Source organism: Triticum aestivum, chromosome 2B (assembly GCF_018294505.1).
Source record: "Triticum aestivum cultivar Chinese Spring chromosome 2B, IWGSC CS RefSeq v2.1, whole genome shotgun sequence".
Classification (NCBI taxonomy): domain Eukaryota; kingdom Viridiplantae; phylum Streptophyta; class Magnoliopsida; order Poales; family Poaceae; genus Triticum; species Triticum aestivum.
Genome location: NC_057798.1, coordinates 724,475,015 through 724,497,300, shown reverse-complemented (window position 1 = coordinate 724,497,300; position 22,286 = coordinate 724,475,015). Strand labels below are relative to the sequence as shown.

Here is a 22,286-nt window from a genome sequence, read left to right as displayed (position 1 = left end):
TTTGGGCTCTCCATGTGCTTTCCATCGCGCAGTACTTTTTCACTACTTGTGATAACTCCGTGAAGCTCTGTATGTGGTGACGGTCGAGGGCATTCAATATTCCCTCGTCGATGCAGTTACGATGGAAAACTGAAGCTACGTCGTCGTCCGAGCAGTCTTTGATCCTGTTTTTAACAAGCAGGAATCTGGCCCAAAAGTGGTGGACCGTTTCCTAAGGCTGCTGCCGCACGTACATCAGGTCGTATATATCTGGAGGACCTGAGTTGGTTGGAGAATATAGATTGTGGTGGGTGGGTGGCTTAAATTTTAGATCCTGTCCCACATCTGTGTTCGGAGCTTGAATGGTCTCTGAGGCGACCGGTTCGGGTCCGGGGAGGCACAAGGGCTCCTGCAATCCTAAACTTGAGCCAGAGTCCGGTGGGCGTGAGGTCCCGTACGAAGGGAGAGTATCCAGCTAAGGGGATTTGGAGACCCGAACATACTTGGTTTTCAATATAGGGAGGGAAGTGTCTTTGGCCAATTCCTCAGCGACCGCTACGAGGTGGGTGATCGGTGGGTGATTAATTTTCCTCTGGTCGGGCTTGAGTTCGATCCGGTCGTAGTCCGTTAAGACCCCCAGGGTGGCGATGCGGTCTAGCAGTTCGTTTAAAGATGAAACATCCACCGGATCCAACTTTTCAGAGTACTTAGGGCCGATGCGAAGACGGTGTCCGGCAGCCATGGGGGGAGTTGCGAGCTCGACGCCCACGCAAGCCCTTCTGGTGAAACCGCTGAACTGGAGGGTCTGCCCAGAAGCTAGGCACCCTCTAGAAGTGATATTATTGTTGATGACTAGGCCATAGATCGCTTTTTGTAGACAGCATGGCAGAGCTCTCAATGAAAGCACAATGTCGGTGTCAAAACCGGCAGATCTCGAGTAGGGGGGCCCAAGTTGTGCGTCTAAGGATCAATGGTAACAGGGGACCAGGGGACACGGTGTTTACCCAGGTTCGGGCCCTCTTAAGGGAGGTAAAACCCTACTCCTGCTTGATTATATTCGACGAGTATGAAGATTACAAGAGTTAATCTACCTCGAGATTGTAATGGCTAAACCCTAGATGTCTAGCCTATGAGTATTACAATAATGGTAAAGAAGATAGTCTCTACGAACTAACCCCTCCAGTTTATATACACACCGGAGGGGCGTAGGGTTTGTACAAGGTCGGTTCATCAGGGGAGGAAACTTCCGGACTCTAATCTTGCCGTCTACGTATTGAGAAGTCCTATCCGAACACGGAGGATAATCTTTAGCTTGATCTTGTACAGCCCATCCAACCCGGCCCATACTCCTAGGCCGGACACCTGAGGACCCCCGAATCCAGGACTCCCTCACCCGCCGCGAGTGAGACGGCTAGGGACCGGACCGGCGGCTAAATGGTCCCATATTTTGAGACTGACCGACCGACAACACTCTGGCCCGGGCTGGACCGAGTGGCTCGTTCGCCGGTGCATGAAGTGCTTTGGTGGTGGTGCAGGAGCGGTCGCCCGTGCGTGCAGGAGACACAACGAGATACCATGCAGTTTAGGTGCAGCCGTGGAGCTCGTCAATGCCGGGATCGTGCTCTTCTGCTTTTTTTCCTTTTCCTTTTCTTTACTATTTATCCTTATTCTTGAAATTTATTCCTTTTTATTCTGTTTATTTTTCAAATCCGCGAACGTTTTCTCAAACTCATGAACTTTTTCAAATTCATGAGTTTCTTCCAATTTGGCAACACTTTTTGATACCAGGAACCATTTTCAAATTCACGAATATTTTATGAATCACAAACATTTTTGAAAATTGAAAATAATTTTTGAAATTCACAAAAAAAATTAAATTAACAAAAAAATTGAAATGCATGAACATTTTATGAATTCGTGAACATCTTTTGAATCAAAGAACTTTTTTTGAATAGATGGATTTATTTTTGAAATTTTGGTACAATTTTTGAAAATCATGACATGTCGGAATGTGTGAACATTTTTTTGAATCATGAAAATTTTACAAAATCCTGATTTTTCTTTAAAAATATCATGAACAAATTGTGAGCAGTTTTGTATATTCAGAACATTTTTTGAATCCCGACCAATTTTTTTAGAATGTCATATTTGTGGACAATCCTCAAAGTAAAAGAAAAGAAAAATGAAAGAAGAAGAAAACAGGAGCACCAACCCCACATGGATAAGGCCGAAATGCGCAGGGGCGCCGGGGGTGAGCGATTGGTGTTTATTTACCGATCCATGCGCGGAATAGGGGATCCCACTTAGATGGGGATGGCTCTTTCCTAATAACAATAGATTGGTTCGGTTCACAAGAGCATTGGAGATGAACTGGGCCAAAACTGACTCAACTGTTGTTCTTCAGGCCTACTTTGTTGGCTAGGCTAGGCCTATTATCCTTTTGGGCCAAGCTAGAGGAAGCCTAGTCCGACCGTTTATCCTTATCCAGAGGCAATAACAATAAAAAGTGCAGAGGGAGCATCACCATTCTAGGCAATAATGACAAGTGCATTCTTGAGAGGGACAACTTGGGAAGCAGTTTTGTCTCGATGTAGGATCTACGACATCGAGGAGCAGGACCACCGGTGTGTAGGCTCAACAACATTGGGGAGCAAAGGCGGTGGGTAGGCAGCATCGAGCACGAGCACCCGGTGTTGGGCTTCCTGCACATTGACCTTGACCATTGTCGTCGATACAAGCATTGCATGGAGGTCACACTCAAGCTCCCTCTAGAGCCATATAGCCTTTCACTGCTCCTCAACAAGTATTATATGCTATTCACGGTGGTTATGGCCATGACGACAGAGGACATGAGGACCACCACGGAGGCCTTGAGCATTACCACACTCGATAAATCAGATGTTAAATAGATGCAAATGGGCCCCCTTCAAAACTAATAATATTTGCAATCATCATAATGCCGATTAACACTCTCCATGGAAACTTATCATCTGACGCCTTGCACTAGCGTGCTCTATGTCTCTTTCTTTTTCTCTTTGAATATATTATCAACCTTCCCATGCAGCCTAGGGTGGCAAATGCTGTGAAATATTATGCAACACACTGTAACTTTTATATGTTTTCAAATCCCCACTTATTATCACATCAACCCATCGTCAAGTTTTTTCAACTACATTTAGACATCATCATGGATTTTTCAAGAATGTTGTCAATGTGGCGTAGCATTTTAAATGGGGTACAATAACATGTAGGGAGATATCAAATGTTGAATTGAACTGACTATAACTCTAAACTTCCGCATTAGAAATACAGGACAAAGATAAAAAGGATGATGTGAGATCCAACAAGTAAACATATCATTAGTGTTTTGGCCTACCTTACAAAGTAGAATAATGTTGTGTACAATAGCATTTGAAGAAATGTCCATTAATACATGTGATAAGAAAAGGAATAACCCATTGCTTCTTTTCTGACTTTAGAAGGTCATGACTGAATGTTTTGAATAACAGAATGCAACAAAATTAATTTTGGCTCTACTTTCATGTGGTTCTGTAGCGTAGCAGGTGCATCTTACCAGTAGGCTATAATCTTCTTGTGGTCCCTGTCATAGACATGTGTAAGGCCACTTGATGAGCTAGGCTAGAAGAGATTTACAAAACAAAATTACTCTTCTGCTCCCGAGCTCAAATGAGCTCGCATAAACAGTAAAATAAAAAAAATCGATAACAATTTTGTTTTCATTTGGTAACAAACTTTGGCAAAATGTTTTGAGTGCTTGCAAAATTTTATCATGAAATGACACTGATGGAAGTCGTGGTAAAAAAACAAAATTAGCATTCCAAAATGCTTTCAAGAATAACAATTTTGGAGGATCAATTTTGCTTTCTTGCCATGAACTCAACGAATGTAATTCCATGATAAAACTTTGCAATAACTCAAAATATTTGTCAATGGTTTGCCAAAGAAATCAGATTTTTTGAATTTGTTTTGAATTTTTTTACTGTTTTTTAACACAGTATAAGCGCACACACTCATACATACGCACATACACTAATCTATATGAATGAACACCTCCGAAAGACTTAGTCAATATATCATTTTGAGATTGACAAAATCGCCATAAACATCTTAGCTTTACTGTTTATCAAGCTCATTTGATCTGAAGCTAAGAAACATCGCGTCTTTAGCAAAGCGACAACAACATGAAAAAGCTAGATAGTTGTGTCCTTGTAGTTTCGGCGATGTGGAAGAAGAAAGACGACCGCGTGTGCGGCAATAGGTTCACTCCCGTCCACAAAGTCATAATCAGATCAAGATCGATGCGAGTTTTTTTTTCTTTTTTTTTCTTCTTAGAGCATCCACAGTGTGTGATATTTCCGCCTCTAAGCCCGCCTCCAAGCGTGTAGCAGCTGCCTCTATACACTGCACGTTGCTGCCTCTAAGCTAAAAACACTAGCATCGACGCTAGCGTAAGAGGCTGCCTCCAAGCTCAAAAGCAATGGTCCAGACCCACCGGTCAGCTGGTGCTGCATGTGCTGCTCATCATCCAAACAAGTAAAAATTATTGTTTTTAATTGAAAGGTGGGCTCCATGTTAAAGGCAACAGGCTTGTAAACACACTGCAGCTTCAGACGCTAAGATTAGAGGCTCATATATGGAACCCAGCTTAGAGGCTGGGTTGCCTCTATACACTGCTGATGCCCTATCGATAGACTGCTGGTGCGAGTCCGCATCAGTATTGGTTATTTTCTTTTCAGTTGTCTGCAAGAACTTTTGATCCTTATATGCTCTTCTCCTCACACACACACACACACACACTCCTCAACGTACTCTAGGCAATGACTTGACTGACGCCGAGTCATTTCCAATAATATTGGTCACTTTGGTCCACCACGTCGCCAGCCGTCGCAGTCGCACAAGTAGATTTGAATAGCTCCTATCCCGCGACCCAAGCAACCAAAGTCTCCTTGCCCGTCCCGGGCAACACTTAGGCCACCACTGGTGCACGAGATCTAATCCTTAAGCCCAAAGCAACCCAAAAACTAGCTGTAACGATGCCGCGCACCACCCGACGGCGCGTGCGGGCGGCCGCCTCGGCGGCGGGCAGCACACCCTACAACATCCTGCCCACCGACGACCACCACGCCGAGCACCCGTCGCTCCGCTTCCCGGAGGTGCGGGCTGCCGCCGCGGCGCTCCAGGCGGCGGTGGGTGGCCTCCGCCCGCCGCCCTACTCTCGCTCTCGGTGGGGCGCGGACAAGGACCTCATGGACTGGCTCGGCGCCTTCTTCGGCTTCCAGCGGGACAACGTGCGGAACCAGCGGGAGCACCTGCTGCTCCTCCTGGCCAACGCGCAAATGCGGGTCTCCTCCTCCGCGGACGCACTCGAGCCCCGCGTCGCGCGCTCCCTGCGCCTGAAGCTCCTCCGCAACTACACCTCGTGGTGCCGCTTCCTCGGCCGCCGGCCCAACGTCTTCGTTCCCGACGCGGCTGAGGACCCCCGCACCGACCTGCTCTTCACGGGGCTGCACCTCCTGGTATGGGGCGAGGCCGCCAACCTCCGCTTCATGCCGGAGTGCCTCTGCTACATCTACCACCACATGGCGCTGGAGCTGCATCGAATCCTGGAGGGCTACGTCGACGACAAGGGCCGTCCTGCCAACCCCGCCGTGCACGGCGAGAACGCCTTCCTCGCCCGCGTCGTCGCGCCCATCTACGGTGTCATCCGCGCCGAGGTCGAGTCCAGCCGCAACGGCACCGCGGCGCACGCTGACTGGCGCAACTACGACGACATCAACGAGTACTTCTGGCGCCGCGACGTGTTCGACCGCCTAGGCTGGCCCATGGATCGGTCGCAGCACTTGTTCCGCACGCAGCCGGACACGGACCGCAAGACGGGCTTCGTCGAGGTCCGCTCGTTCTGGAGCATCTTCCGGAGCTTCGACAGGCTGTGGGTGATGCTGGTGCTCTACCTGCAGGCCGCGGTGATCGTGGCATGGGACGGTGCGAGTGCGACGTGGCCGTGGCAAAGTCTGAGGTCGCACCGTGGGGTCCAGGTGCACGCGCTAACCATTTTCATCACCTGGGCTGGGCTACGCTTCCTGCAGGCGCTGCTGGAGATTGCGACGCAGTTTCGCCGTGCCTCGAGGGACAGGGACAGGGACGGCCGCATCCTTGCCGTGCGCATGGGGCTCAAGGCCATCGTGGCAGCCGGGTGGGTCCTCACATTTTCCCTCCTGTACAAGGGAATCTGGAGCCAGAGGGACAGGGATCAGAGCTGGTCGCCGGCGACTGACGCACGAATTATGAGGTTTCTATATGCAGCTGCAGTGTTCGTGCTCCCTGCGGCCCTTGCCATGGTGCTCTTGGTTTTCCCCTGTCTGCGGAAGGCATTGGAGAAGACAAACTGGAAAATCTGTTACGCTCTCACCTGGTGGTTCCACAGCCGCATCTACGTTGGCCGTGGGCTCAGGGAGAGCACCTTTGACAGTGTGAGATACTCAGCCTTCTGGATACTTGTGCTTGCTGTCAAGTTCTCCTTCAGTTATTTCCTCCAGATCAGGCCACTGGTGGCACCCACCAAAGAGATATACGGCCTGAGTACGGCCGCATATGCTTCTTGGCATGAGTTCTTTAGCCAGAGGAACCCATTTGCTGTGCTCTTACTGTGGTTCCCGGTGGTTTTGATCTACCTCATGGATATACAGATCTGGTATGGCATCTTCTCTTCTCTGGCTGGCGCCTGGATGGGGCTTTTCTTGCACCTTGGGGAGATCCGGGACATGGAGCAGCTGCGACTCCGGTTCCAGTTCTTTGCAAGTGCCATGTCATTCAACATCATGCCGGAGGAGCAGCATGAGAATGGGCCCAACAGCATTCTCAGGAAGTTTCGGAATTGCTGCCATCGGTTGCGGCTACGGCACGGCCTATTCCAAGGCCGATCCTTCAGGAGGATCTCTCTCGAGTCAAACAAGGTAGAGGAGCGAAGATTTGCGCTCGTCTGGAATGAGATAATCGCCAAGTTCCGGGAAGAGGACATTGTGAGCGATCGTGAGGTTGAGCTTCTTACGCTGCTACCCGCGCAACCCAATGTGCGTGTGATCCGCTGGCCGTGCTTCTTGCTCTTCAACGAGCTGTCTCTTGCACTTGGTCAGGCAAAGGAGTCTCAGGGATCTGATCGCAGGCTCTGGAGCAAGATCTGCAAGAACGATTATCGCCGTTGTGCTGTTATTGAGGCATATGATAGCACAAAATACTTGCTGCTAAAGATCATCAAGAACAGAACCGAGGAACATGCCATCGTGACAAGGTTGTTCCGTGACTTCGACGAATCCATGGAGAAGGAGCTGTTCACAGTCAAGCATAACATGTCCGTGCTGCAAAATATCCATGCAGAGCTCGTAGCTTTATTAAGCCTGCTTCTCGAGCCCAACAAGGATACCACTACCAGCAAGATTGTCAATGCGCTTCAGACCCTCTATGATGTTGTGGTTCGTGACTTCAGGACTGGGATAAGAAGCACGGAACAGCTGAGGAACTCAAGGCCTACCAACCTTCTTTTCGTAGGCAATATCGTGCTGCCTCATGAGGAGAATGGCAGCTTCTATAAGCAGGTGCGCCGCATTCACACCATCCTTACCTCAAGGGACCATATGATCCATGTCCCAAAGAATCTTGGAGCTCGCCGAAGGATTGCCTTCTTCAGCAACTCATTGTTCATGGACATGCCACGAGCAACCAAGGTAGACAAGATGATGGCCTTGAGTGTCTTGACACCATACTATGATGAAGAGGTCTTGTACACCAAGGACCAGCTCTATAAGGAGAATGAAGATGGTATCTCGATATTATACTATCTGCAACAGATCTACCCGGATGAGTGGGAGTTCTTTATCGAGCGGATGGAGCGGGAGGGGATGTGTGATAACAAGGAGCTGTACATCGAGAAGCAAAGGTTAAGAGACCTCCGGCAGTGGGTCTCGTACAGGGGACAGACGCTCTCACGTACCGTGAGGGGGATGATGTATTACTATGAAGCTCTCAAGATGCTGACTTTTCTTGAATCCGCATCTGAGCGTCGATTGATTACTGGATCGAGGAAGATCTCTTCAAGACCAGGTTGGGCTTCTTCAAGCAGCGCATCTTCTTCACGTGCAGCACCACTGAGACTGAGCAGAGCAAGTAGTGGGGTTGGTGTGAGCTCCTTGTTTAAAGGTAGCGAGTATCGGACTGCCCTTATGAAATACACTTATGTGGTTGCATGCCAACTTTATGGCCAACAGAAATCTCGAAATGACCCCCATGCCGTTGAGATATTGGAGCTAATGAAGAAGCACGAGGCACTGCGCGTCGCTTATGTCGATGAAAAGCAATCCAGCGGTGGTGAAACAGAGTACTTCTCTGTCCTTGTGAAATACGACCAACTGTTTCAGCGGGAGGTCGAGATCTACCGGGTTAAGCTGCCTGGACCCATGAAGCTTGGTGAAGGCAAGCCAGAGAACCAGAACCATGCACTCATCTTCACGAGGGGTGATGCCGTTCAGACCATCGACATGAACCAAGACAACTACTTTGAAGAAGCTCTTAAGATGAGAAACCTGCTTGAAGAGTTCAATCGCTATAGCAAGCCAAATATCCTTGGAGTTCGGGAGCATGTGTTCACCGGTTCTGTGTCTTCTCTAGCTTGGTTTATGTCTGCTCAAGAAACATGTTTCGTCACTCTGAGCCAGCGCGTTCTTGCTAATCTACTCAAGGTTAGAATGCATTATGGCCACCCGGATGTGTTTGACCGCCTCTGGTTCTTGGGCCGAGGTGGCATCAGTAAAGCATCGAAAGCAATCAACATCAGTGAGGATATATTTGCTGGATTTAACTGTACTCTCCGTGGGGGCAATGTTACACACCATGAATATATCCAGGTTGGTAAAGGAAGGGACGTTGGGCTCAATCAGATTTCCATGTTTGAAGCCAAGGTTGCTGGTGGCAACGGGGAGCAAACTCTAAGCAGAGATGTCTACAGACTAGGCCACGGATTGGATTTCTTCCGGATGCTCTCATTCTTTTATACAACCATTGGATTTTATCTCAACACCATGATGGTTGTGCTAACTGTCTATGCATTTGTGTGGGGGCGCTTTTATCTTGCACTCAGTGGGCTCGAGGACTACATCACAAACAACACTAGCTCTACTGATAATGCAGCCCTGTGGGCTGTCCTGAACCAGCAATTTTTCATACAGTTTGGCCTCTTCACAGCATTGCCCATGATTATTGAGAACTCCCTAGAGCATGGTTTCCTCATTGCGGTGTGGGATTTCATAGTAATGCAATTGCAGTGTGCATCTGTTTTCTACACCTTCTGCATGGGGACCAAGACACACTATTATGGGCGGACACTCCTTCATGGAGGCGCAAAGTACCGTCCTACTGGCCGTGGCTTCGTGGTGGAGCACAAGAAATTTGCTGAGAACTATAGGCTGTACGCCCGTAGCCATTTCACGAAAGCAATAGAGCTTGGTGTGATATTGTGTCTTTATTCATCTTATAGCAACATCGCAGGGGATACATTGGTGTACATCCTGCTGACACTTTCCAGTTGGTTCCTAGTATGCTCCTGGATTCTTGCCCCCTTCATTTTCAATCCATCAGGTTTGGACTGGCAGAAGAATTCTAATGATTTTGAGGATTTCTTCAGTTGGATTTGGTTCCAGGGCGGAATTTCGGTCAAGTCTGATCAGAGCTGGGAGAAGTGGTGGGAAGAGGAAACCGACCATCTTCGGACCACTGGTCTGTGGGGGAGCATCATTGAGATCATACTGGACCTCCGGTATTTCTTCTTCCAGTATGCAATTGTGTATCGGCTTCACATGGCCGGTGGGAGTAGAAGCATCCTTGTCTATGTTCTATCCTGGGCATGCATACCGTTGCCTTTTCTGGCTCTTGTCACGGTTACCTATTTCAGAGACAAATATTCAGCAAAGAAGCACATTCGCTACCGGCTTGTCCAGTCTGTTATTGTTTGTGCCTCTTTGGCTGCTATCATTGTGCTGCTTACACTCACAAAGTTCCAGTTCATTGACACTTTTACTAGTCTCTTGGCTTTTCTACCAACTGGCTGGGGAATCATATCCATTGCTCTGGTGTTCAGGCAGTACCTGAAGAAGTCTGACACTGTTTGGAAAACTGTGGTTGTTGTGGCACGTTTTTATGACATAACATTGGGATTAATCGTTATGGCACCCATAGTTGTGCTGTCATGGTTGCCTGGACTCCGGGAATTGCAGACGAGGATCCTGTTTAATGAAGCTTTCAGCAAGGGACTTCATATTTCCCAAATGATTACTCGCAGAAAAACGCATCGAGCTTAGGGTATGATATATACTCCCTCCGTTCCAAATTACTCGTCGTGGTTTTAGTTCAAATTTGAACTAAAACCACGACGAGTAATTTGGAACGGAGGGGTATGTGCTTACATCCTCTCTGTTATTTATCAAAATGTTTATAAGCATTGCATGTAGTGCTAGGTCTGAATCTGGACATGTTAGATGTAATTTATATCTGAATTGCTTGAAATGAATACCCGCGCCCCCTTATTTCTTAAGAGGTCTATTTTTTGGGACTATGTGCTCTAACCTGCAACGGATATTGGGCTTAAATGGATTAACAAGATCGTTAAGTGACTTCGTGAAAGTATGCCGGCAAACCAATATGAAATGCTGCACATCATACTGACTGAAACTAGTATCATGTGTGTTGACTTGATTATGATTAGCTGTGACTTCTGCACCATCTAGTTTTTGTGGGGCCTGCTTTTCAGTAATAATGTTGCTTCTTACAAGGAAAATATTCTAATTTTTTGCAGGTTATCTGTATGTGTATCAGGTGGTTGTGATCTTGGTGTGCTTTGCAATGTCAGGAGATCCGAGAGGGGCATCACGTCAGCATGTATGTTGTTGGGGGTTGTGACTCCAAGCACAGATGCATGGCCGGACGGTTGTGACTCCAAGCACAGATGCATGGCTGGCAAGCAAATCCAGACCGTTGCAGGCGGTTTGAGGGTCCGTTTTGGAGATGCCCTAAATAAGTGAGGACAAAAACATGTATGCTATTCAAATAGTCTATGGTGTATGTATGCCATGAGACATTTATTTCTACTCAAATGATTGTATTGCAACTGCAATTTTTATCTGAATGTCCTCCTACAGGAGACCAGACTATATTTTTCCTCGTGCAGTCTCAGTTGTGAATGAACATTCTTCATAGCAACATTTGCAAAACATGTCAGGGGTGGAGCCAGGATTCAGAGATGAGGGGACCGAAAGAGTCAATGGTCACGAAGGAAGTAGAGACTAATCCACTGCTCAGATGTACTCCCTCGGTCACATAATGTAAGACGGTTTTTGACACTACGCTAGTGTTAAAGAAATGTTTTACATTATGGGACGGAGGGAGTAATATCCTCAAAAAAATTATCAATAGCTACTATTAGCTACTAGTACTATTGTTGCCTGCTCCTGAAATCCCCACGTCTGGCCATATAAAACTGCTATCTCAGAATTTGTGACAAATTATCAATACACTAGCATCTTATAATTATCTACTCAGAGTAACTGAAATAGTAGCAGAATTTATAACTCGGAGAATGCTAAGTGGGATTTGGTTTGTTTGAATCAAACTGGGAAGGACTTGCCAGTATTCATCGCTCCCTGTGACGCCGTCGGTTTCTAACTGCACAATTGCGCTAGCGAGGCGCGGGAGGGGGAGGGATGAATGCTGCGGCGGGAGGCGGAGGAGGATCTCCGAGGGCAGGTCGTCGTCGTCCAACGGCGCCGCCGCGGCCAATTAGGAGCGGCGGCGGAGGCTGGCCGTCATCTCGCGGCGATGGAGTGGAGCCAACTTTTTTTTTTGAGGGAATGGAGCCAACTGTAGTGCAGGCCGTAAAGTGAAGAGCTCGGGAGCCCGACACTGGGCTGGACTGAAAGCCCACGACGTGCTGTAAGAAATTTTGTAGAAAAAAAAAGAAGAATAACTGATTTAGAACGTATCAAGCGTATCAAACCCCTAAAAAAATTAGAACGTATCATTGCGCTGAAGACAACTACGCTTATTGTGGTTTTCCCCTTGAGTTTTCTACTAGGGTTTCAATCTATCCTCCGGCAATATTTTGAACGAATTCTACACCCTGTCTTCTAATTATTGACTTAACAGACTGAATATGTTCATGTTTCCTTACTATTTTTGGCGAATTGACATCCTTTGGTTAAAGAAGTTTTTCATGGACTATTCATCTATGTACACTCAAGGCATCTTCAACGGCAACCCACAGAAAACCTCCCGCATATCCGTCTGCAAACAGGGGGACCAGTCTGTGGATACAGATGCGGCAGGCAGCCATCCAACCATAGCCCCGGTTATTTAGTAATTCAATGGAGGAGGATGGATTAGAAGGGATTAAAATTTGTCGGAGAGCCCCGGTTATTTCACACCTCCTTTTTGCGGATCATTCTTTGTTATTTTTTCATGCTTCTAGTCAGCAGACAATGTTGGTGAAAGGTTTGTTGAACACTTATGCTTCGGCGACAGGGCAACTCATCAGCCCTTCGAAGTGCTCCATCCTATTCTTGGATAATTGTTTGCTGTCAGAGGCGGCGGGAGTTAAGTCAATTTTGGAGGTGACTCAAGAGGTTTTTGATCATAAGTATCTTGGTTTGCATGTTCCTGAGGGAAGAGTGCATAAAGGGAGATTTGAAACATTGCAAGCCCGACGGAATAGGAGACTTGTTGATTGGAGAGAACAGTATATGGCCTCTTCTAGTAAGGAACTGTTAATTAAATCAGTTGCGCAAGCCATACCCACCTATGTGTGAGTGTGTTTCGACTGTCGGTATCTATGTTGGATGATCTTACACGATTAATGCGGCAATACTGGTGGGGTGTGGAGAATAAAAAGCGGAAGATGGCATGATTGAGTTGGGATACAATCAGATTACCTAAGTCTAAGGGTGGTATGGGTTTCCGTGACATGTGTGCTTTTAACCAAGCATTGCTCGCAAAGCAGGCTTGGCGACTTCTTGATACTTCGGACAGTTTGTGTCTCCGTCTGTTACGAGCGAAGTACTACCCGAATGGAAATCTATTGAATACAATATTATAGGAAACTTTTCAGCACTGTGGAAGGGGATTGAACATGGACGAGAGCTGATTAAAAAAGGGATTATTTGGCTGGTTGGAGATGGTTCATTGATACTTGGAGGGATCCATGGATCCCTCGATGCCATAATTTCCGGCCGATCACACCTAAAGGGAACTGTCGCTTCAACCGGGTATCTGATTTCCTTGATGTTAATGGTGCTTGGATGGTGCAATGCTTGAATGACCACTTCTGGCCAATGGACGTCCCTAAAATTCTGAAAATCCGTACTTCGCCGATACAATGTCAAGACTTCTTTGCCTGGCACCCGGAGAAGAATGGTTGGTTCTCTGTGAAAAGTGCGTACCACCCGCCGACGGCCATGCATGATGAACTATTTGCTGGTGGGGTGTCGAGTGCTAATCCTAAAGAAAATCGTTCGGTTTGGAATCTTATTTGGTGTTCCTCTGTTCCTTTGCGTATGAAGCATACGGCTTGGCGAGCGGCGACCGGTGAATTGGGTACTGACTTGCATGCAGTACAAACATTTGGTGTTGCGTGGGACGTGTCCCATCTGTGGCACTGTAGACGAAGATTGCTATCATGCTCTGGTTGCATGCAGCCATGCACGCAGCATTTGGGAGGCCATGAGGAGAGTCTGGTCGCTTCCACAAGACCAGTTACTTGTTAACAGCGGTAAGGAGTGGTTGTTGAATTTGCTGCTTAACTGTGACGTACTTCAGCGTGATCGTGTTATTATGCTCATTTGGCGTATTTGGCAATTAAGGAATGATCCCGCTCATGATAAAGAGGTTCCCCCTGTGGAGTCTACGGTGGACTTTTTGGATAGCTATATGAAGTCTGTTGGAGATACTATAAAGTTGAGTACAGAGGAAATCATTAAGGGGAAAATGCCGATTGTTGATTGGGCTTTGCCTCAAACGCGAGCTTCTTCAGGGTCTAGGCCTTGGCCACCTCCAACGCCTGATTTTGTTGCTCTGTCAGTAGTTGGAACCTTTTCAGTGGAGTCTGGCGAGGCGGCAGTGGGATGGTTCTCGGGCGGCACAACAGATATGTTATTTTTGTTGCTTATCGATTTATCTCAATTGCAATGATGGAATGGAGACGGAGATACATGCAATCATGCAAGGAATGACACTTGCTATTCAACAGACTAACTTTCCCGTTATTGTCTAGTCTGGCTCGAGTGAGGCGTTGTCCAGTTTAACAGTGGATGGGTTAGATTGTCCTGCCTATGGTCATCTCGTGGCTGAAATTAAGAAGTTGATAAAAGTCAGGGAGTTTATCCCACAAAAGTTAATGAGGGATCAAATAGAGGTACCGACTGTCTGGCAAAGTATAGTCGTACTGAGTGTACCATGACTGTGTGGATGCGTCAAGGACCACCATGTACTCTTTAAATTTGGAGTAAAACTCCTTTGATTCAAAAAAAAAATAGCCGCATACATTTAACAACTCGAACCAACCGGACAAAATTCGTGAAAACACGGCCATAATTTCATATAAACATGATAAATTTCATATAAAAATGCCGGATTTTCATATAAACATGAGGGATTTTATTATATTTACATCAATAAGTGGTGCTAGTCGGCTCTAGAGGTATAATAATACCTAATCTAAATCGCTGCTCGCGGATCCCTTTGTCTTCCTCATGGCCCGCAGCCCGATCAACGGACTGGCGGAGCCCCGGAGGTATATGCTTCAGCGCAAAAATACGGTTCGCTTCCCCACCACTCATCAGAGTGAAACCCCCGGCTGATGCTTCAGCGGGAGGGGAAGCGCGGCCGCTCCGCTTTCGTTGAGCCCATGTGGGATCGACGGAGGTCCTCACAAGAGAGAACCCGGCAAGACACCGATTGTGTAAGCCGGCCTTGCCTAGGCGGTGGCCTTCATGGGACCCAAGCGGCAGTGGACTCCTGTGTTCTACTTCTCCTTTATGATGGCGGCTGATGCGGAGGCGACGGCGACAACCACCGACTCGTCTCTCTTCGCGCACCCAGCTTCTTCTCTGCCTGCATGGCACCGTCACAGGCACGAACGACGCGTACAGCTCGGCGTTGTCAACGGCAGCGATGAAGCCCATGCCGCCATGCTCCCCATCGTGCCGGTGTGGAGCAATTCACCAATCCTCATCGGTGAAGGAAATATGCCCTAGAGGCAATAATAAAGTTATTATTTATTTCCTTATTTAATGATAAATGTTTATTATTTATGCTAGAATTGTATTAACTGGAAACATAATACATGTGTGAATACATAGACAAACATAGTGTCACTAGTATGCCTCTACTTGACTAGCTCGTTAATCAAAGATGGTTAAGTTTCCTAACCATAGACATGAGTTGTCATTTGATTAATGAGATCACATCATTAGGAGAATGATGTGATTGACTTGACCCATTCCGTTAGCTTAGCATTTGATCGTTTAGTATATTGCTATTGCTTTCTTCATGACTTATACATGTTCCTATGACTATGAGATTATGCAACTCCCGTTTATCGGACGAACACTTTGTGTGCTACCAAACGTCACAACGTAATTGGGTGATTATAAAGGTGCTCTACAGGTGTCTCCGAAGGTACTTGTTGAGTTGGCGTATTTCGAGATTAGGATTTGTCACTCCAATTGTCGGAGAGGTATCTCTGGGCCCTCTCGGTAATGCACATCACTATAAGCCTTGCAAGCAATGTGATTAATAAGTTAGTTGCGGGATGATGCATTACATAATGAGTAAAGAGACTTGCCGGTAACGAGATTGAACTAGGTATTGAGATACCGACGATCGAATCTCGGGCAAGTACATACCGATGACAAAGGGAACAACGTATGTTGTTATGCGGTTTGACCGATAAAGATCTTCGTAGAATATGTGGGAGCCAATATGAGCATCCAGGTTCCGCTATTGGTTATTGACCGAAGATGTGTCTCGTTCATGTCTGCATAGTTCTCGAACCCGTAGGGTCCGCACGCTTAACGTTTGGTGATGATTTATATTATGAGTTATGTGTTTTGATGTACCAAAGGTAGTTCGGAGTCCCGGATGAGATCGGGGACATGACGAGGAGTCTCAAAATGGTTGAGACGTAAAGATCAATATATTGGACGACTATATTCGGACATCGGAAAGGTTCCGAGTGATTCGGGTATTTATCGGAGTACCGGAGAGTTACTGGAATTCGCCGGGGAGTATAAGGGCCTTATTGGGCTTTAGGGGAAAGAGAGAGGAGAGGCTGCGCGCCCCCCCCCAAGGCCTAGTCCGAATTGGACTAGGGGGAGGGGTTGCGCCGCCTCCTTCCTTCTCTTCTCTTTTCCCTTTCCTTGACTCCTACTCCTACTACTTGGAAGGGGGGAATCCCAATCCTAGTGGGAGTAGGACTCCTCCAGGGCGCGCCATAGGAGGTTCGGCCCTCCTCCCTCCTCCCTCCTCCACTCCTTTATATACGGGGGCAGGGGGACACCTCTAGACACAAGTTGATCTATTGATCTCTCCCAGTCGTGTGCGGTGCCCCCTCCACCATATTCCACCTTGGTCATATCGTAGCGGTGCTTATTAGAAGCCCTGCATCGGTAGCAACATCATCACCGTCATCACGCCGTCGTGCTGACGGAACTATCCTGTGAAGCTCTTCTGGATCGGAGTTCGTGGGACGTCATCGAGCTGAACGTGTGCTGAACTCGGAGGTGTCGTACGTTCGGTACTTGGATATCGGTCGGATCATGAAGACGTACGACTACATCAACCGCGTTGTTGTGCTAACGCTTCCGCTTACGGTCTACGAGGATACGTGGACGACACTCTCCCCTCTCGTTGCTATGCATCACCATGATCTTGCGTGTGCGCAGGAAATTTTTGAAATTACTATGTTCCCAAACAGTGGCATCCGAGCCAGGTTTATGCGTAGATGTTATATGCACGAGTAGAACACAAGTGAGTTGTGGGCGATACAAGTCATACTGCTTACCAGCATGTCATACTTTGGTTCGGCGGTATTGTTGGATGAAGCGGCCCGGACCGACATTACGTGTACGCTTACGCGAGACTGGTTCTACCGACGTGCTTTGCACACAGGTGGCTGGCGGGTGTCAGTTTCTCCAACTTTAGTTGAACCGAGTGTGATTACGCCCGGTCCTTGAGAAGGTTAAAACATCGCTAACTTGACGAACTATCATTGTGGTTTTGATGCGTAGGTAAGAACGGTTCTTGCTCAGCCCGTAGCAGCCACGTAAAACTTGCAACAACAAAGTAGAGGACGTCTAACTTGTTTTTGCAGGGCATGTTGTGATGTGATATGGTCAAGACATGATGCTAAATTTTATTGTATGAGATGATCATGTTTTGTAACAGAGTTATCGGCAACTGGCAGGAGCCATATGGTTGTCGCTTTATTGTATGCAATGCAATCGCCCTTGTAATTGCTTTACTTTATCACTAAACGGTAGCGATAGTCGTAGAAGCAATAGTTGGCGAGACGACAACGATGCTACGATGGAGATCAAGGTGTCGCGCCGGTGATGATGGTGATCATGACGGTGCTTCGGAGATGGAGATCACAAGCACAAGATGATGATGGCCATATCATATCACTTATATTGATTGCATGTGATGTTTATTCCTTTATGCATCTTATTTTGCTTTGATTGATAGTAGCATTATAAGATGATCTCTCACTAAATTTCAAGGTAAAAGTGTTCTCCCTGAGTATGCACCGTTGCCAAAGTTTGTCGTGCCGAGACACCACGTGATGATCGAGTGTGATAAGCTCTACGTTCATCTACAACGGGTGCAAGCCAGTTTTGCACACGCAGAATACTCGGGTTAAACTTGGCGAGCCTAGCATATGCAGATATGGCCTCGGAACACTGAGACTGAAAGGTCGAGCGTGAATCATATAGTAGATATGATCAACATAGTGATGTTCACCATTGAAAACTACTCCATCTCACGTGATGATCGGACATGGTTTAGTTGATTTGGATCACGTGATCACTTAGATGATTAGAGGGATGTCTATCTAAGTGGGAGTTCTTAGGTGATATGATTAATTGAACTTTAATTTATCATGAACTTAGTCCTGATAGAATTTTGCAAATAATGTTGTAGATTAATAGCTCGCGTTGTTGCTTCCCTATGTTTTATATGTGTTCCTAGAGAAAACTAAGTTGAAAGATGATAGTAGCGATGATACGGATTGGGTCCGTGATCTGAGTTTTATCCTCATTGCTGCACAAAAGAATTATGTCCTTGATGCATCGCTAGGTGACAGACCTATTGCAAGAGCAGATGCAGACGTTATGAATGTTTGGCTAGCTTAATTTGATGACTACTTGATAGTTTAGTGCACCATGCTTAACGGCTTAGAATCGGGACTTCAAAGACGTTTTGGACGTCATGAACCATATGGGATGTTCCAGGAGTTGAAGTTAATATTTGAAGCAAATACCCGAGTTGAGAGATATGAAGTCTCTAACAAGTTCTATAGCTAAAAGATGGAGGAGAATAGCTCAAGCAGTGAGCATGTGCTCAGATTGTCTGGGTACTACAATCGCTTGAATCAAGTGGGAGTTAATCTTCTAGATAAGATAGTGATTGACAGAGTTCTCTAGTCACCATCACCAAGTTACTGGAACTTCGTGATGAACTATAGTATGCAAGGGATGACGAAAATGATTCCCGAGCTCTTCGTGATGCTGAAATCAACGAAGGTAGAAATCAAGAAAGAGCATCAAGTGTTGATGATTGACAAGACCACTAGTTTCAAGAAAAGGGCAAAGGGAAAGAAAGGGAACTTCAAGTAGAATGGCAAGCAAGTTGTCACTCCCGCGAAGAAGCCCAAAGCTGGACCAAAGCCTGAAACTGAGTGCTTCTACTGCAAAGGAAATGGTCACTGGAAGTGGAAATGCCCTGAATATTTGGTAGATAAGAAGGATGGCAAAGTGAACAAGGGTATATTTGATATACAGGTTATTGATGTGTACCTTACTAGTGTTTATAGTAGCCCCTGGGTATTTGATACTTGTTCGGTTGCTAAGATTAGTAACTCGAAACAGGAGTTACAGAATAAACAGAGACTAGTTGAGGGTGAAGTGACGATGTGTGTTGGAAGTGGTTCCAAGATTGATATGATCATCATCGCACACTCCCTATATTTTCGAGATTAGTGTTGAACCTAAATAAATGTTATTTGGTGTTTGCGTTGAGCATAAATATGATTAGATCATATTTATTGCGATACGATAATTCATCTAAGACAGAGAATAAATTGTTATTCTGTTTAATGAATAAAACCTTCTATGGTCATACACCCAATGTTGATGGTTTATTGAATCTTGATCATGGTGATACACATATTCATAATATTGATGCCAAAAGATGCAAAGTTGATAATGATAGTGCAACATATTTGTGGCACTGCCGTTTGGGTCATATCGGTGTAAAGCGCATGAAGAAACTCCATAAAGATGGACTTTTGGAATCACTTGATAATAAATCATTTGATGCTTGCGAACCGTGCCTTTTGGGCAAGATGACTAAAACTCCGTTCTCCGAAACAATGGAACGAGCTACTGACTTGTTGGAAATAATACATACCGATGTATGCGGTCCAACGAGTGTTGATGCTCGTGGTGGGTGTTGTTTTTTTTGACCTTCATAGATGATTTGAGCAGATATGATTATGTCTACTTAATGAAGCATAAGTCTGAAACATTTGAAAAGTTCAAAGAATTTCAGAGTGAAGTGGAGAATCATCGTAACAAGAAAATAAAGCTTCTACAATTTGATCGTAGAAGAGAATATTTGAGTTACGAGTTTGGTCTTCATTTAAAAAAAACAATGTAGAATAGTTTCGCAGCTCAGGCCCCATAGAACACCATAGCGTAATGGTGTGTCCGAACGTCATAACCGCAGTTTATTGGATATGGTGCGATCTATGATGTATCTTACCGATTTACCACTATTGTTTTGGGGTTATGCATTAGAGACAGCTGCATTCACTTTAAATAGGGCACCATCAAAATCTGTTGAGATGACGCCTTATGAACTGTGGTTTGGCAAGAAACCAAAGTTGTCATTTCTTAAAGTTTGGGGCTGCGATGCTTATGTGAAAAAGTTTCAACCTGATAAGCTCGAACCCAAATCAGAGAAGTGCATCTTCATAGAATACCCAAAGGAAACTGTTGGGTACACCTTCTATCACAGATCCGAAGGCAAGATATTCGTTGCTAAGATGGATCCTTTCTAGAGAAGGAGTTTCTCTCGAAAGAAGTGAGTGGGAGGAAAGTAGAGCTTGATAAGGTAATTGTACCTTCTCCCGAATTGGAAAGTAGTTCATCACAGAAATCAGTTCCAGTGATTCCTACACCAATTAGTGAGGAAGCTAATGATGATGATCATGAAACTTCAGATTAAGTTACTACAGAACCTCGTAGGTCTTCCAAAGTACAGTCCGCACCAGAGTGGTATGGTAATCCTGTTCTGGAAGTCATGTTACTAGACCATGATGAACCTACGAACTATGAGGAAGCGATGATGAGCCCAGATTCCGCGAAATGGCTTGAGGCCGTGAAATCTAAGATGTGATCCATGTATGAGAACAAAGTGTGGACTTTGGTGGAGTTTCCCGATGATCGGCAAGCCATATTGTATAAATGGATCTTCAAGAGGAAGACAGACACTGATAGTAGTGTTACTATCTACAAAGCTCGACTTTTCGCAAAACATTTTTTGACAAGTTCAAGGTGCTGAATACGATGAGATTTTCTCACTCGTACCGATGCTTACGTCTGTCAGAATCATGTTAGGAATTGCCACATTTTATGAAATTTGGCAAATGGATGCCAAAAACTGCATTCCTTAATGGATTTATTAAAGAAGAGTTGTATATGATGCAACCAGAAGGTTTTGTCAATCCTAAAGGTGCTAACAAAGTTTGCAAGCTCCAGTAATCCATCCATGGACTGGTGCAAGCATCTTGGAGTTGGAATATATGCTTTGATGAGTTGATCAAAGCATATAGTTTTATACAGACTTGTGGTGAAGCCTATATTTACAGGAAAGTAAGTGGGAGCACTACAGCCTTTCTGATAAGTATATGTGAATGACATATTGTTGATCAGAAATAATGTAGAATTTTCTGGAAAGCATAAAGGAGTGTTTGAAAGGAGTTTTTCAAAGAAAGACCTCGGTAAAGCTACTTACACATTGAGCATCAAGATCTATAGAGATAGATCAAGACGCTTGATGAGATTTTTCAATGAGTACATACCTTGATAAGATTTTGAAGTAGATCAAAATGGAACAGTCAAAGAAGGAGTTCTTGCCTGTGTTGCAAGGTGTGAAGTTGAGTAAGACTCAAAGCCCGACCACGGCAAAAAATAGAAAGAGAATGAAAGTCATTCCCTATGCCATAGTCATTGGTTCTATAACGTATGCTATGCTATGTACCAGACCTATTGTATGCCTTGCTCTGAATTTGGCAAGGAGTACAATTTTGATCTAGGAGTAGATCACTGGACAGCGGTCAAGAATATCCTTAGAGAGGACTAAGAAAATGTTTCTCGATTATGGAGGTGATAAAAGAGTTCATCGTAAGGAGTTACAGTGGTGCAAGCTTTTACACCAATCCAGATGACTCTAAGTCTCAATCTGGATACATATTTAAAGTGGGAGCAATTAGCTAAAGTAGCTCCGTGCAGAGCATTGCACACATAGAATATTTGCAAAATACATACGGCTCTGAATGTGACAGACCTGTTGGCTAAACTTCTCTCACAAGCAAAACATGATGACACCTTAGTACTCTTTGGGTTTTAATCACATATCGATGTGAACTAGATTATTACCTCTAGTGAACCCTTTGCGCGTTGGTCACATGATGATGTGAACTATGGGTGTTAATCACATGCAGACGTGAATATTAGTGTTAAATCACATGGTGATGTGAACTAGATTATTGACTCTAGTGCAAGTGGGAGATTGAAGAAATATGCCCTAGACGCAATAATAAAGTTATTATTTATTTCCTTATTTCATGATAAATGTTTATTATTTATGCTAGAATTGTATTAACCGGAAACATAATACATGTGTGAATACATAGACAAACATAGTGTCACTAGTATGCCTCTACTTGACTAGCTCGTTAATCAAAGATG

The 22,286-nt window shown here is 45.6% G+C and overlaps 1 protein-coding gene and 1 non-coding gene across 3 annotated transcripts; both read left to right on the top strand.

Moving 5' to 3' along the window:
• Nucleotides 1-4,946: 4,946 nt before the first annotated feature.
• On the top strand, nt 4,947-11,205 carry LOC123046969 (callose synthase 12). Of its 2 annotated transcripts, none has more exons than XM_044470431.1 (2): nt 4,947-10,347; nt 10,861-11,205. In XM_044470431.1, the coding sequence occupies exon 1, from the start codon at nt 5,034-5,036 to the stop codon at nt 10,344-10,346; it is 5,313 nt and encodes a 1,770-aa protein (XP_044326366.1). In that variant the 5' UTR covers nt 4,947-5,033; the 3' UTR covers nt 10,347; nt 10,861-11,205. The 2 variants fall into 2 exon arrangements, with proteins under 2 accessions (XP_044326366.1, XP_044326365.1); XM_044470430.1 differs by having other exon boundaries at nt 10,841-11,205.
• Nucleotides 7,987-8,070, top strand: LOC123047826 (small nucleolar RNA J33). The gene has a single exon (XR_006423177.1). It is a non-coding gene; the product is annotated as a small nucleolar RNA J33 (small nucleolar RNA).
• Nucleotides 11,206-22,286: the final 11,081 nt, after the last annotated feature.